At 38.0% G+C, this 16,137-nt stretch overlaps 1 protein-coding gene across 2 annotated transcripts in view; it reads right to left on the reverse strand.

Moving 5' to 3' along the window:
• Positions 1–16,137, reverse strand: part of CDKAL1 (CDK5 regulatory subunit associated protein 1 like 1) — a 376,852-nt gene that overhangs the window by 305,629 nt on the left and 55,086 nt on the right. For both annotated transcript variants that reach the window (XM_418914.8, XM_004939622.5), the window contains one exon: positions 4,904–4,988. In XM_418914.8, the coding sequence (XP_418914.3) occupies positions 4,904–4,988 (85 nt within the window). The remainder of the gene's footprint in view (positions 1–4,903; positions 4,989–16,137) is intronic.

Here is a 16,137-nt window from a genome sequence, read left to right on the forward strand (position 1 = left end):
TTTGTTGAGAAATACATTGCTTTGCCATACAGCTACAGCTTCTTCTAATCCTGCACATACAGACTCTGAGAAACACTTCTGGCATACGCTTTTCCTGTATTTTAAAGATTGTAGATCATTACCTTTCTAGTGAAGACTTCCACTTCAGTGTAAGATTCATTCTATGCATGTAAAATCCTCTGCTGCTATGCAGGTGATGTTTTTGTAGAGAGATATCAAAATACGAAGACAAGACTTGCCTTTTGTGAACCCACGCAGACTATGCCTGTTGATAGCCAGGCATAACATGCCTTTCAATAACATTATTCATCCAGCACTGCTCTTAACTACAGTTCTTAGACCTATCCTGTTCAGTAGTCAGACACAAATGCTCCAGCTCATGGCAACATACTGTTTCTGAAAAATGCAATAAAGCAAGGTTGTAACACTCATCTCAAACACAGTGGAAACTTTCACCTTAGGATAACAGGATCGACAAAATAACTTGTACTGAAATAGCACTGTTTCCTCTTCCAGAGGTACTCCACAGTTGAAACTTTACTGAAAGTATAAGCAAGTACAAGTCACAGCCTGTATTTATGCTGGAAAAGAATTAGTAAAAGGTATTAAGATTGTTTAAAGAAAGTGGTAACTATTTTAATTTGGTGTGGAATTCTGTTTTTCTGGGGTTGGTTGCCTTTTTTTTTTTTTTTTTTTTGCTCACAGAGACAGGAGTTTGATTTGCACAAAATGAGTAATATAACATGAAAAAAAAAACCTTCCTCTGGGGTTATTTTCACTTGCAAAGATGAAAAGCAGCAGAAAATGATTCCTACATCTTCCCTCCAAGCAACCTTTTGTAGTTACTAAAGACTAATCTCCTTCCTTAACAGCAACAACAGCAATAGATTAAGAGAAATTGTGCAGCAAGCAGAAGTACTCATACCTTTTACCTTACCAGTTAGTCTAATAGATTATAAGAGCTTAAACAATTTGATAGGTAAAGAAATACACTATCAAAATACTTCTCAAAAAATTTAAAAATAACGTTTCTGCCTTGAAGCAGACAAAAACTTGCTGTACAATTGTTCTACAAGCATATAATCACAATATCAAGATCTACTAAATTGATTAATGGATTTATTTATTTATTTACTAAAATGTATTTCTCAGTGAGAGCAAGCATCAAGTAAACAACAGCAATTGCCCCCAAAATGCAAATTAACACACGCTTGACAGCCAATAAATAAAGATGTCCTTTTTAGTAAATGTACCACATCCTCTATTAAATTTTAAGTTATCCTTTGGCTAAAGCTGATGGTTAAAAATCAAAGGACTGTACACAATTAAAAAAATCATCACTCCATTGACAGAGGAGAAAAAGCAATACTAAAAGGTATGCCTCATGAATATCTCATCAGAAAACTCATGAAAGTTCATAGAATATTAAAATTATTTAGCTTGGAAAAGATCTCAGGATGTCTCCTCATGACATCTTCCTCCTCATTATGATCAATTATGAGCAAGCCCGGGGCTTCTTGAAGTCGGTTCTTTAAAACTTGCACGGGTGAAGATCACACAGCCTGTGCAAAAGATGTCTTCCGGTGCTTAGCTTTATTTTTTTTAAATCTCTCTCATACAGCCAGTCTGAAAACGTCTTTTGGTTTATGCCAGTTGCCCCTTGTCCTTCCAAGGCACATCTCTCTAAAAAGTCTGGCTCCACCTTCTCAATAATATCCTCAAAGGTACTGGATGGCTGATATTAATTAGGCCTCTCCTGAAGTCACCTTATCTCAGACTGTGTCTCTTTTCAAACTCTTTCCTCCATTCTAGGCACAAGCCTACTTTTGTGGGCAGATTGCTTTGAATGGCAACTCTGCCCTCAGGCACATAAAACAGTCTCCACAGCTTTGTGCTATCTGCAAATTGTGCAAGCCAGTCTTCCATTGCCTCTTTCAGGTCACTGGTAAGACATTAATCAGGACAGGTCCAAGGACATATCCTCCAGCACAGGCAAGATGTCCAAGGTACCTCCACTCAATACTAGCCTCCAGGTAGAATGTGACCTGTTAACCACAACTGTCTGAGCCCAAACATCCACTCAGATTTCTGGGTATCTACCTATCAGGCCATTACATTCCAACCTGGACACAAGATTACAGCAGGAGATGGTGTAAATGTCCTTCCTATAATTAAAGTGACATCCATTGCTCTTCACTGATTTGCAAATTAGTCATTTTATCCTACAAGGCAGCTAAATTAGGCGTAGTTTAGCCTTAGTTGATTCATGCTGTTTTCAACAACCTTCTCCTCCATGTGTCCAGAAATGTTTCAAGAGAAGTTGCTCAGATTTCTATCCAGAATCACTGAATTACCAAGGTTAGAAAAGACCTCCAAGATCATCCGGTCCAGCAGTCCACCTATCACCAATACTTTGCACTAAACCACATCCCTCAGTACAACATCTAAACATTTCTTGAACACTTCCAGGGATGGCAATTCAACCATCTCTGTGGTCAGCCCATTTCAGTGCCTGACCACTCTCTTGGAGAAGTATTTCCTAACATCCAGCCTGAAGCTTCCCTGGAGCAACTGGAGGCCAATACCTCTCATCCTATCATCAGTTATGTGCAAGAAGAGACCAACCCCCACCTCACCACAACCTCTTTTTCAGGTAGTTAAAGAGGGCAATAAGGTCTCTCAAGAGCACCCTCCCCTTTCCTCAGTCTAAACAATCTCAGTTCCAGTCTAAACAATCTCAGAGGACTTGTGCTCCAGACCTCTCACCACTTTTGTTGCCTGTCTCTGGACGCACGTCGGGGCCTCAATGTCTACTCAATTTCCTAGTGAGAAGACCCAAACTGAACACAGTACTTTAAATGTGCCCTCACTGGAACTGAGAACAGGGGGACAACCAACTCCCTAGTCCTGCTGACTACACTATTTCTTACACAAGCCAGGATGCTGTTGGCCTTCTTGGCCACATTGCTGGTTCATGCTTAGCCCAGCATTGACCAATACCCATGAAAAATACATAGGAGAAAATATAGCAGAGGTAGAAAGCATACACAAAACTGAAATACTTTTCTCATGTTCTGACAACATTCACAACACTATGCAACACTTTCAGGCAGAAGGGGTTTTTGTTTGAAAGACTCTTCCTGTGTTGAGTACTAACATTTCCATTCAAAGTGTCTTTGCTTTGACAGTCCACACACTAAATGTTTAATTTCTTACACAACTAAAAAAAAAACAAAGCTACAAACCAACATTAATAGGACACTACATGACCTCATTTTGTATCATCCAAACTTCATACATGCAGTTTGCTGCTATAACAATTTAAGATGCGTTTGGGAAGCATCCTGTTGTTTAGAGATACAGGGTCTCATCACTTCATTGTAAAACTCAAAAAAAGTACAAGTTGCTATTTTCTGAGACAGAACAGAAAAATTAAATATTCCTCAAACACATTAGAATACATACATATGATTCTCATACCCACATTTAGTGAGCATTACGAAGAACGGTCTGAAACAAAAATCAAAGTTGTCCATCTCCATCACCAGGAAATGCCAGCATCCAGGAGTATAAAATAAGGCATGCTATAGGAAATGAATGACTCTCCACGACGAGAAGCAAAGAATGATCACACTAATAGTGCATCAGAAAAGGAGTATACAGAGAAGCAAAAGAGGAATAAACCCAGACTACAGATTGTATTAGGTTCATTAACAGAGCAAGAGCAACAAATTTCAAGGAAATATTTTTAGTCATTTGCCTTTAGTTAGACCCTTATCCAACTCTATTCGGCTGTTTAAAGGACACACACCATACCACATCGATTCAATTCTGGCATATGATCAGTAAAATAGAAAGATGGCCACAATTGGAAAAAAAAAAAATCTTGTCATCAGTTCTGTTAGCCAACACACTAACTGGAAGTATTCTGGGAAGAGGGGTTTGGGGGTGTTTTTTTGTTTGTTTGTTTTGGTTTTGGTTTTTTGTTTTTGGTTTTGTTTGTTTGTTTTAGTATTTTCCTCTCCAAACTGTTGCAAGTGTAGTCATTGAGTGCAATACTACCACTCAGGAAATGAAACCCTCTGATGGGTGGAAGAAACTTTGTGCCACCTGCGGGCAAACTATTCCAAATTACAGCCCTGGGATGTGTTTCAGCACTGCAAGAAGCTTCTCTGGCCTCTCTAAATTCCTGAGCATGAAATATGTTCTTCTAACCAAAATGGATTTTAATAAACAGTCCTTCACACTAAACAAATGATTGCACCAATATCTGCACTTGCTTAATAAAGGGAAAAATTTACAAGTAACATACTGAAACGTTTATTAATACTGCACAACCACAGTTGTAAGTGCACAGGTTGTTACCTCCAGTTACTCCCCACTACAACTACATTTTGACAGACATCAGAGACAGAAGTCCCTATGACGTCATAGTTATCAACATCATTGGAATGCTAGAGAAATAGAAAACAATCTTCAGAAGACTACTGTTAATGACAAGTAAACTCATGTTTTAAGAAAAAGCAAAGTAGTTCTAAGTATGTACCATACAGCCTTTTAATTAGAAGACTGATTATGTAAAATTATAAAGAAATATCCTAGCAATTCACCTAAAAAAAACACCACTTAAGAAAATAACATTATCATGAAAAGTAATATAGAAGCATCTAACAGATTAACAGTTCTCCTAGTTAAGTGTACTGATAATCTAAGTTATCAAAGCTGAAAAAAAACATACAAATCCATTCTAGAGAGCTTAGCACTGTAGCATTCACACTGAGCAGGCTTTTTTTTTTTTTGCTCTAAAATACATAATTACATCTCTATTGAAAATAGGAGTTCAGAAAATTAAACTATATATTCATTGATAATTCAATCTTGAGAGACAGATGTTCCAACTTACTTGATTGAGTTTCTGAAGTGGTCTTCAGCTGGATTTTTCACTGTACAACTGTTCAGCAGCCATAAATCTGCTTCAGCAGAGTTATCTAGAAAAAGACAGAAATATGTACTAAAAAATATCAAACAATTCCTACTTTCTATCATCTAAAAAAGACTAAACTGCACAGCTATCAATAAATAGGCTATTCACAAAATGATTAACATTTGAAACATCACATTATTTTATGGGTCTTTGCTTAGTTGTTTTTGCTTACTTTTTTTTTTAATGTAAGAGCACTTCTGTTAGCACTTATTTTTCCATAAAGAACAGTAAACAGCTATCTCAATATTACATGAGACGCCAGAAGGTTGCACATTATCAAAATTAAAGAAAAATGCATTATCCCTGGCCTACATAGAGGGAGAGAATTTACAGAACTGCATAAAAATGTTTTCTGAAAATCAAGCAAGTGGTCAAGAAAAGCAGGTTTCATTAACAAAACAGAATAATTGCCTCCACTCTATTTTGAATTATTAATACAAGAGAGAATCAGAATGCACAAAGCATGAATTTCCACTAAAGAGAAAGGTCTAAGTAGTTCACTTGGAAGGAAATATGCATATTTCTAGTTTAGTTTACAACTTGGTGGTGGTAGAATTATAGTTAAGTTGTATTTAGACAGAAGGTCTCAAGCAATGAGTATCTGCATTCACTCAAATAAGCAGATAAAATTCAAGACCCAAACCTTTCTGCATGTTCACAACCTACTGACATCTGAGTACATTAACAGAACTGAACTCCACCACCATCTGCAGAAGCACATATGAACTCTAATACTGAAAAAAATCTATCATACAGAACTCTTAAAACAGCCATCTTTCTTGAAAATACAGAATGCATCTTTTCAAATAAAGGAATGAAGATAAACCATCTCAAATACTCCAGCACTCTAGTATTGATCAAAACATTTTACATCTCCTGGGATAGGAAAAATTGTGTCATGCTTGATTACTATTCAGAATATCTTGAGTATTGAGTTATTTCTAAATAATGAAAGTCAATGGAAAATGAACAGAGAAAACAGAAAACATCAATCACTTTTTAAGGTGCCTGATCTAAATTGACATCAAAAGTGGAAGAAAGTTTGTAACAAAGTATGTTTACAAATGCTCTCATGAAGGATGTATTGGCATATGCATGAATATCCTTCAACCCCACCATACTCCTGACTGCATACACTAAAACAGAAAGATCTTTCCACCTGTCTCTACCAACGTTGCTTCCAAAGAAACAATGCTTTTCAATTAACTATCAGTCACTTAACCTAAGAAGCAAGTAAAATGAAACTAGTACACAAAATAGCAACTGAAATATGTATTTACATTAAACAAGAGAAAATTTTCAGGAGTTTGTGGAATTTTGTTTTTTTTTATTATTATTATTTTTGTTGATAAAGATTACACTACTAAATTGAATCTAACACCAGCCTCTTCTACAACAGATCAAAGGCTACAAAGGAGTGAAAAATAACATTTAAATCTCTCACTATTTTAAGCATAAAGCAAACATACCAATATCTGACCTCGTTTTTTTTCCAGCCTGTTAGAAGACAATCTCAATTTCAGTGTACACTGAGATCAAAACAAACATGGAACAAGCGAAAGACTCTCTTCTTCAACCCAGTCAGCACGAAAACAATTCAGTGTTTCTATACTAACGAACTTAACATCGCTGTTAGGAAAATACATATCAAATTAGGAAGAAAAGAATGACAACGATGTGCAGAAGGCAGAAAAAGCATAGTTTCAAAATCTGAAAAAGGTCAAACTCTTGGCCTAGTCAAATTCACCAAGTATAAAAGCAGACACCTCTTTAAAGCAAGATTTTCCAGTAACAATGTCAAACCTTTGTAGTTCTTATTATTTTCAGCATAAACCGTTTATAAATTCAACAGCCCATCCATGATGCATCTGCCAGTCAGAAGAGTTTCATGTCATAAAAGGCCATGAACACATTTAACAAGAGTTTCAGCACTAAAAACGTATCACGATAAACTGTTAAGAAGTTTCAAGCCACAGAGATGTCTTCATTTCCAAGACAGAAGTCGCAATGCATGAACCACTTGCTTTCAGTTCCTCCATGTAGCATGGTCTACACATGCAGAGCCTCTGTGGAAAAGGAAGAGACAGCCTAACTATCACAACATCTTTCCACTAAAAAGCACAACCTTTTCTTGAAATTGTATAGGGAGAACACATTTATGTTTGGTAGGCCTTTACATACTAACCCAATAGGAACCTTTCCACACAATGCGTTTTGTTCCATACTACAAGTATATTAACTGCTTGTCTGGGAGTCTACAGAACAACAACTGCAATACCTGCACACACTTTACACAAAGAAAAAGCCTCCCAAGTTCATTCAAACCCATTTCTTCATGGGTTTTGCTCCTACACAGTGCAGAGAGTGCAGAATAAAATCTTCTTCAGTCTATATTCAGTAGGACCTTCTGCATTTCTTCAATCAAATCTCTGTTTCAAAACATTATTTACAAACTGTATTTTTGTATCAGGTTGCAGAAAAACGCATTAGTTCAGACTGCAGGAGCACTTCTTGCTTTCAGAATATTTCATGGACTTACGCTAAATGCAAGCAAGACTTTGATGGGTATGTTAAAAAAACACAGTAAAACATCAAATCAAACATAGATGTATATATGAGTCACCATGAAGCTTAATAAGCACTATATATTAAACAACAGTGGGAACAAGATTTTTTACAAGCTGTGTTCTGACCTGACTAGTCACCAGGGTTCAGTGAGAGCTTGAAGTAAAATAGCCTTGACAAATAGCTCAGGCTTCTAAATACATAAACAGGCAGGATCAGAAAGACCCGAGGCTTCTGTGTATGCTTAAAGACAAACAACGTGAACTATTTTAGGTCTGGCTGGTAAACACCGCATGACTGTAGTACTGTGCCCACTAAGGCAGCCCCATGCAACAACATTCCTTGGAAAGTCTCCTTCCTGCCAATCTTATCCACTCTGTCCCCACCCTGCCAGATTCCAGTGGAGTGGGGACCGATTCACTCAGCAGGCTGATGCTCATCTTCTTAGCATCAGCATTAGGAAAAAACACAGTGAAGAACAGAGGTTTGTGTTTGGGAATTCTCACAGCTCTTACTGAGGAGGACAACCTAACATTTACAGAAGGTTTGACTAGCAAGCTGTGACAGATAAAACTGAATCAAGAACCATAAGCAGCACAGTGAACAATGATAATGTTTGTGAATGTAAGACAGATGCCTTTTTCTACACTCTGCAACAAACTGCCTTTCACTACAGGGATTTTATTTCTTTATCTTTACTCTGTGTTCAGTCTAATGGTACTTTCAAAATGACAGAATTCTGCTGTTCACTGTTTTTTGGTAAGCTACCTAAAAAGACATCCTTGTATGTTAAGATGCTTTTTAAACCCACCATTCAACCCACCATTATATTAAATGCTCAGAAACAGGACTCAAAACCACAGCCTTTTTACTTTGTGACATCTTTTCCATGAAAGAAACACTACACTGGAAATAAACCACAAATTCTATCATATTCTCTGCAAAACAACGTAGGCTACAAAGAAATCTAAAGGTCATGGAAACTTCTGAACACTCAACTTAATTGAGAAGCTTTGGAAAACATGAACTGACTACATTATGCAATACTAAGAGGCTAAAACAGCATGAGTCTGAAACACTGTTGTACCTACAGAGGAAAACAACATTAGCAATTCTTTTCTAACCAGTTCTTTGGGGTTTGTTTATCATTTGGAAATCATAAATCAGCAGAGTTTCTTAAGAGTGTAGTAATATTATCAGTTTTGAAAGTTAAATTGAGTTTGTTTTGCCTTGGTGTTCTAACTTAAGCCCTTTTTCTTTTCAGTTTACCAAAATTCTGTTTCTTTCCAGTCTTCCGCTGTCCCCTCCCCAAACTACATAAAAACCAAAACACACACAGAGCACTGAAGTAGAAGAAATACAGACAGAGAAGCCCTAAAAGAACAGCCTTCCTTTACTTCCTTCTGCATATCACTAGATTTTCTGCATTGAAATCACTATGTTTCCATTTTTTGAATCAGCATGCTTATGCTGCACTGTATTTTCACTTCCCAAACAGCTCTGCCCCCTTCCTTTAATCCCCAGCTTGGAATTTTACATCCTAAAGCAAGATCTAGCAATGCTCAAGTTATATACTTGAAGCATGTACTTACATTACAATTGGACTCCATATGAATAATCCCCCCCCAGATTAGGGGCATGCTAACTAATGATGTCTTAGGTCACTGTTCAACAAGGAATCTTGGTAAGTACTGGGAAAGAATCTCTTTCAAAAATATCACCTCAGAAATGCCATGACTCATCAGAAGGTATGTCCTCCTCTAGGGACCTAAAGTATCAGGCTCTCACAGAAATTCCTATTACATTAGAAATAAGTTCAAGTAACCTGTTTTAGCCAGGCTACGTTACAGTGACATACAAATAACTCCAGTAACTCATTCTGATTATTAGTAAGGGTAGAAATTTTTCTTTAGACAGAATTTGGAAAAATCCCAGTAACTCCCCCTTCCCTAACTCTGAAGCCTATCTCATCTTCCAAAAATAAAATAAAAAAGCACATGAAATATAATTCAGTGGGTTTTTGTTGTTGTTGTTGTTTGTTTTTGTCTCTTTATACTTGCTATATACAGCTTCATAAGCAAGTTATTCAAATTAACAAATACAGATTAATTGTTTCTATCTTGCAGTATGGAGTTAATCATCAACAGTAACAACAACATTAAGTCTTGCACAATAACACGCAACTTAAGTTTCAAAGCATGTTGCAAACATTAACTGATTTACTCTCAATGCACTTACAGTCAACATGCACCCTTTCCTATATAGGTTACTCTATCTTATAAATGCAGAAAAGATGTTTAAGAGTTGTAAAGGCCCAGAGAGGGACCCTGGACAATCCACTTGGAAGCAACGGACGTTTCAAGGTACCCTTGGGCTAAATTATAGTGACAACACCAAATGATCAATTAAATGTTCTACTCCTGACAGAAGTTATCTGGGTAGGATCTATTTAAATATTTTTACCTATAGCAAGCTTAGCAGCACCTAACATGTGAGAAAAGAGAGAAGGAAAGAAAGGAAAATGGAAGAATAGAGGTAAAGGAAAGTCCGGATCCTCATTCTGGGTTCCAGCAACATCTCTGGACCAGTTTCTTTGGCAAGTTGGTGCATATGCATCTCCTTTGGTTTGCATTGTTTACAGTCTAGTCCTTGTTTGGCAGTCACACCAGTCACGCCCCTAAAGGCCAGAGTCATAACTGTTCAGTTTGTTGTTCCAGAATCTTCTAGAAGAGGGCTGAGGGGAGAACTCCTCTCCTACTGAAATGTAGGCGCAATGTTAACTCAGTTACCCAAACTGAGGAAGTTAGTCCCAGAAAGGTACTATCCAGCCTTTGCAATTATATAATCTATTTTCTTCTACCAAGCAGTTGAAGCATTATCTCTGTTAGTTTCTCGGCCTTCTACAGTAGTTTCATCAGGCTTCATAGGAAACTATACAAACAAGCCAAGATGTCAGCCTTGCCCCTAATTTAAGGTTTATTTCTTAAACACAAAATGATTGCCTAGATCATTGGTGTCCAACCTTTTGGCTTGCCTGGGACACACTGAATGAAGAGGAATTGTCAATGGCCTTGTCTACAAGGTATCTCTGAAAGTAATGCTTATTTGTTTCCAAACAATTTGTCTTATAATCAATACAAAGAACACAATAACACTATTTCATAGAGCAAATTCTCAGCTACAAAACACTGATTGCTCAGCATAGTCACTACCATTAGCTATGCACCTTTGTCAGCAATGAACAAGAGCCAGCGTGCCATGCTCCTAAAAATCTGCACTAGTGGAGATTACCCACTGTTGCGCCATTGCTGAAATGCACCATCTCACTGTGCTCACATCCCTTGTTTGGTTTCCATAAACGTCCAGCAAGCATCAGTGAATGTCAACGAGTGCAATATTTTCTGCATTGAATAATTCAGTGACTCATTTTACTTCATATGCACTTCCATGTTAGACGCCATTCTATCAGACCGCCCCTCTCTGCCACCTGACACACAGCAACCAAGCATAATAGAATATTAGTGGTATGGATCGATGGCAGCAGTCGTCATTCTCAGTGAGTCCTCAAGATGTTTGTCAGAGATTTTTGATGAAATTTTACTCTTCCTGTACTTCATCCTTGAAAATAATTGTTCACAAATGTATGTGCTGTATGTTTCGTGTCCAGGCCCAAGCTGGGCCAGGCAGCTCTGCTGGTAGAGTTGCCGCCATGATGGTGCAGGGCAGAGGCAGGGCAGGCTGCACTGCGAGATGTGCTGGGTTGAGGGTTGGACATGGCTGGAGCAGATAAATACATACAAGCTACTTCAGTCTATTGTTTACAAATCAGATCAGCAATAGCCAATTTTTCATAAGTTTTAAAATATCCATGAAAAATCAACCCTTCCGAAATTTGGGTGGCACAGTAAATGAGAACGAAACACCAAACTTAATCTGCTGTTCAATAATTTGTAAGAGACAAGTAAAAAAAAAAATAAAGTAGTTCCACTATCCTCCCTAAGAGGACCAAAACACAGCTCTTACAGATGTACTATCAACTTTTCACAGAATCTATTGAAACTTTACTAGATAAAACATCCACCTTTCTTAGCATCAGGGTGGGTGATGTATCAGCTGCAGAAGAACTTCTCCCATTAACTGGGCAAGTGTTCCTCATCTTCAGTACAATGCCTTAGAATAGTAGTTTACAACTCACCACTTGATTATTTGTCTCAAAAGAAAGCTTGCTTACTAAAAACAATAAGATGATTTCACTGTATTTTACATATCAGAATTTCTAGCCAACTGGTAAAATGTATGTAAAGCGCAAGACATAACATAAGTCAGAAATGCTCTCTAAAGTATTTAGAGATATGACATACTGTATTTTAAGGTGCAAAAAAACTGCACTACAGTGAAGCAAAAGCAGTTAATTTCATATACTGACAGTAAAGCCACAGGAGAACAAAAAAAAGTTCTGATTTTCTGAACGCACTGTATGATCCCATAGAAATGCTAATGTCATTTTAATCTGCCTTGGGTGCAGTAATGCCATGACAAGCCTCACATAACAAAAGCTGCCATCCACACGGTTAATTACATGTTAATGTCTCTACCCCAGTCTGTCTGTTCCACCCAGAAGAAAAATAACTTGAGGGTTATCTTACTCCTATCATGCATCAAAGTGCACTGCAACCTGCTGGCTTACGCACAGCCGACAGAAACCAAAGGTCTTTATCAAACACATCAGCAGCACTTCAGAACCATGAAATGTAAAAGGGGAGAGATCTATACTCGATTTAGGAAGAAATTATTTTTTCAGCGCTAAGGCACTCGAACAGGCTGCCCAGAGAAGCTGTGGATGCCACATCCTTGAGGATGTTCAAGGCCAGGTTGGATGGGGCCCTAGATAACCTGATCTAGTGGATGACAACAGTCCACAGCAGGACAGTTGAAACTTGAAGGTCCCTTTCAACCCATACCATTCTGTGATTCTAGGAAAACCTTCCCTTTTAGTTTAAAGCTGTTGTTCTATATCCCATCACTACACTCCCTGACAAAGAGTCCCTCTCCAGTTTTCAGACTGCTCTTCCTCTCCCCCAGCCCCAAAGACCTCTGTTCTCTGTGCTGAACAAACCCAGCTCCCTCAGCCTTTCTTCACAAGAGAGGTGTTCTAGCCCTCTGATCATCCTTGTGGCCCTCCTCTGGATTTTCTCCAACAGATTCACATCCTTTAATTATAAAACTGTCAAGCCTGCAGGAGGCTCAGGGGAACTCAATGTGTATAAATACTTTAAAGGACGCAATAAAGCAATGACACAACAAAGCCAGACTACTATCAGAGGTGCCCAGTGCCAGACAAGCCACAATGGGAACAAACTGGAATTCCAGATGATGCCTCCAAACACCAGGAAACATTTCTGTGCTGTGCAGGTGATGAAGAACTGGCACAGGTTGCCCAGGGAGGATGAGTCTCCTCCTTTGTGATCTCCAAAAGCCATTGGAAATGGGCCTGGGCACCCTGCTGTGCTGATGCCCCTACTTGAACAGGACTAAGACCAGATGGGCACAGAGGGCCTTTGCCCACCTAAACCATCCGATGGTTCTGTAGTTATCTACTTAGTGAAGCCTGTTCTAAGCCCACGCAAGCAATAAGCATTTACAACAGAAGGAAGCCTCAAAGTAGTGAAGCATAAGGTTGTCAAGTTCAGCAAAATTCTCATATTAGATTCCTTACTCTCCAAATAAATTAGACCACAGATGTGTAATTTTAAGGACATATCATTACCTAAGATATAGTTCATATTAAATTTGAAATGACACAACTTTACTCCACTGATTTCACACTTTTTCAGTACAACTATTCTGTATAAATTGGCCTGCGGCAATTAACTTCCTCACTTCTGAAACTTCCTAATCTCCACTAATTTATATTCAATTTCACCTCAGCCAAGATTATAGTTTTGCTGTGGTGTGCAAATTAAAGCTAATTTTTTTTTCTATATCTGTTTCACAATCTTTTTTTCCTCTAAATTCTATCTGCATTAAGTTGTACCTGGAAGCAATATATAGATTTCAAATGTCTTGCTTCTACTTATTTCTCCTGATACCTAATACCACAGGGAATATGGATTCAATTTCCATCTATTGCTTTTAAGAGAGTTAAAATATATAAGGTATTTGAGCCAGATACGTTCAAACACTTATTAAATTGTAGCTTCCAGGTATTTATTGACTTTCTCAAAACTACCTTCGCACCTCATCTATTTGTTACTTTATCAGTTTTCTGAAAAGCTGGAGATATGGGCTTAAGGTACCATACCCAGCAGCCAGATAAGCCTTTGCTGCATGTGGTTAATTCCCACTCAACATCTCCAGTCCAGATTAGCAACAGAATTTAGTGTTTGTGAAAGCTCCAGACTGAACAGACAGGAAATTAAAGTTTACTGTTTATATACAACAGACAGATACAGGGCAGGAATTAACAGTGCAAGCTTCTTCACAAAATCCCACAAACATTTCATTACAGGTGGCCTACAAAACCTCTACAACAAAATAGTTACACATATCTACTCTTTGACCAGCACGGGAAGGAAGCCTACTCATTGGAGATGAGCAAAGATGCCGTGAGAAAGAAAAACAAAGGCCACACAGACAAGGTGTGAAAACTTGCATTCCAGTCCCATATGCACCCCCCCCTGCACTTTCTCTATGCATTACTCACACTGAAGAGACACACCAATCTGTGCAGTTGTTATGGTACTCAGGAGTCCATCTGCAGCCTCTCTAGCCATTCACTCAGTTTCTCCAACATTGTACTTGCCTCTGCAACTCAAGTGTCCAACACATCTAACTAAACAAACAGGTGAGGACAGAAAAACAAAACACTGTTTGCTCACAGGAGTTCCGTAACAGGTCAAGCACTTCTATACTACTACACAAGTATCCACCAAAGTCTCACACTTGTGATTTCTCTGCCCTGTCTCTTCCTGATTTTTGATTGCAAGTCGTGTGAGAAAACCAGCTTTGTTAGGTTCATCCATCACTTGCACACACACAAAAACAAGCCAAGGAGAAGATATTCTTCAAGTACTAGTAAGGCTACATACAATACGACGAGCCTATTTTAAACTTTCAGCACCATTTACAGCTGCCAATTGTTTGAGCATGCCAGGCATGCACAGAGAATTGATTGTGGTTTTGTGGCTCCAAAGTGGCCCAATTTCATCAAGCACAAACCAGCTGAATACTAGTGTGAGGCACCAAACATGCATTATTTGATAGATCAGCAACTCCCAAAAATAGAGATCAACAGACAAACAAGAGAACATGTGTGAAGATCCACTTGTAACTTATTTAGAAGTAACAACTCAAGATTTCAGGCACTGTCTTGAACCAAAGTCACAAGAAGCGATGTTCCAATATTATGCTGCACTTCCAGAGTGCACAGTGCTGTCTAACTCTTCTCTATTTCCTTTTCCTTAAAGGCAGGAGATCCAATGCGAGTGTCCTACAGGCCCATGATATAAGTCAAAACGTTTTGGGTCATCTTATCCCCTTGCCAGGCTCCATACTGAGATGGCAGGGTTTACCTCAATCTTTCTTACTCTTGAATGCAGGCTGAGGAATAGCAACAGAAAGCTTCCATTTTATTATGTAGCTCAAATTGATTCAGTTGATTCACTGTTCCCTGCTCTGTTACAATTGCAAATAAATTCATATTACATTTTCTGAGTAGCCAGAAAACTTCCAGAAGCCATTTCTACCTTTCACCTTCAGTAGCTTGAGAATTTCATTTTCTTAATTTTAAGACTTAAGTAAGCCTGTAACTTCAATTTTTTCTGTTTCATTTTCCATTTTGATAGTTTAAACGTATTCTATTTATAGAATATCTATATTATTTATTCTATCTATACGTATTTATAACTTACAAATTACCTGTCTTTAGAACACATACTCTGCAATTTTTCTTTTCTTTTGCTTTCAAACACAAATTTTATTCTTTTTTTTATCAAATCCCTACAAGTCGCACACAAACCCCAGTAGATCTGACACGTTATCCAGGCAAATATCCATCACTGAAATTATTTGTCTGAAAGCTTTTGGTAAACCTTCATGGTAAACATTAAATAAAATAAAATTCAAAAAAACCTTTATAATTCTCATATACAACAATAAAATTTACCAGCCTTTGTTACAGGATAACTGGTCCCAGCAGAAGATAGAAGCTGTTTTTCTCTTACCCTACCATCATTCTTTTCAACATTTCTGAAGGCCTAATTAATGAATAAGACATTGCTAGGTATAAAGGAAAGTGAGTGGCACAGAGGCAACAGAGTACAGAGAGGGGTCCACAACTATACGGAAAGACTAGACTACCTACTTTCAATTCATAAAGTTACTTGCTGATTCTCTCCTCACTGGCCTTAAAATAACCCAAAGAAAGCCATACCATCCTACAGGTGCAATAATAGATCTCTCCAGGTCAACAGAAAAGTCTGGAAGTGACACGATGTCAGGATGTGTTTAATAGGATACATAAACACAGGTATCAACACAGCCTTAGGGTCATCAGCACAGCTAAGATGTGCTCTTTCTAAATTCAAACA

Source organism: Gallus gallus, chromosome 2, assembly GCF_016699485.2.
Source record: "Gallus gallus isolate bGalGal1 chromosome 2, bGalGal1.mat.broiler.GRCg7b, whole genome shotgun sequence".
NCBI classification, from domain to species: Eukaryota; Metazoa; Chordata; class Aves; order Galliformes; family Phasianidae; genus Gallus; species Gallus gallus.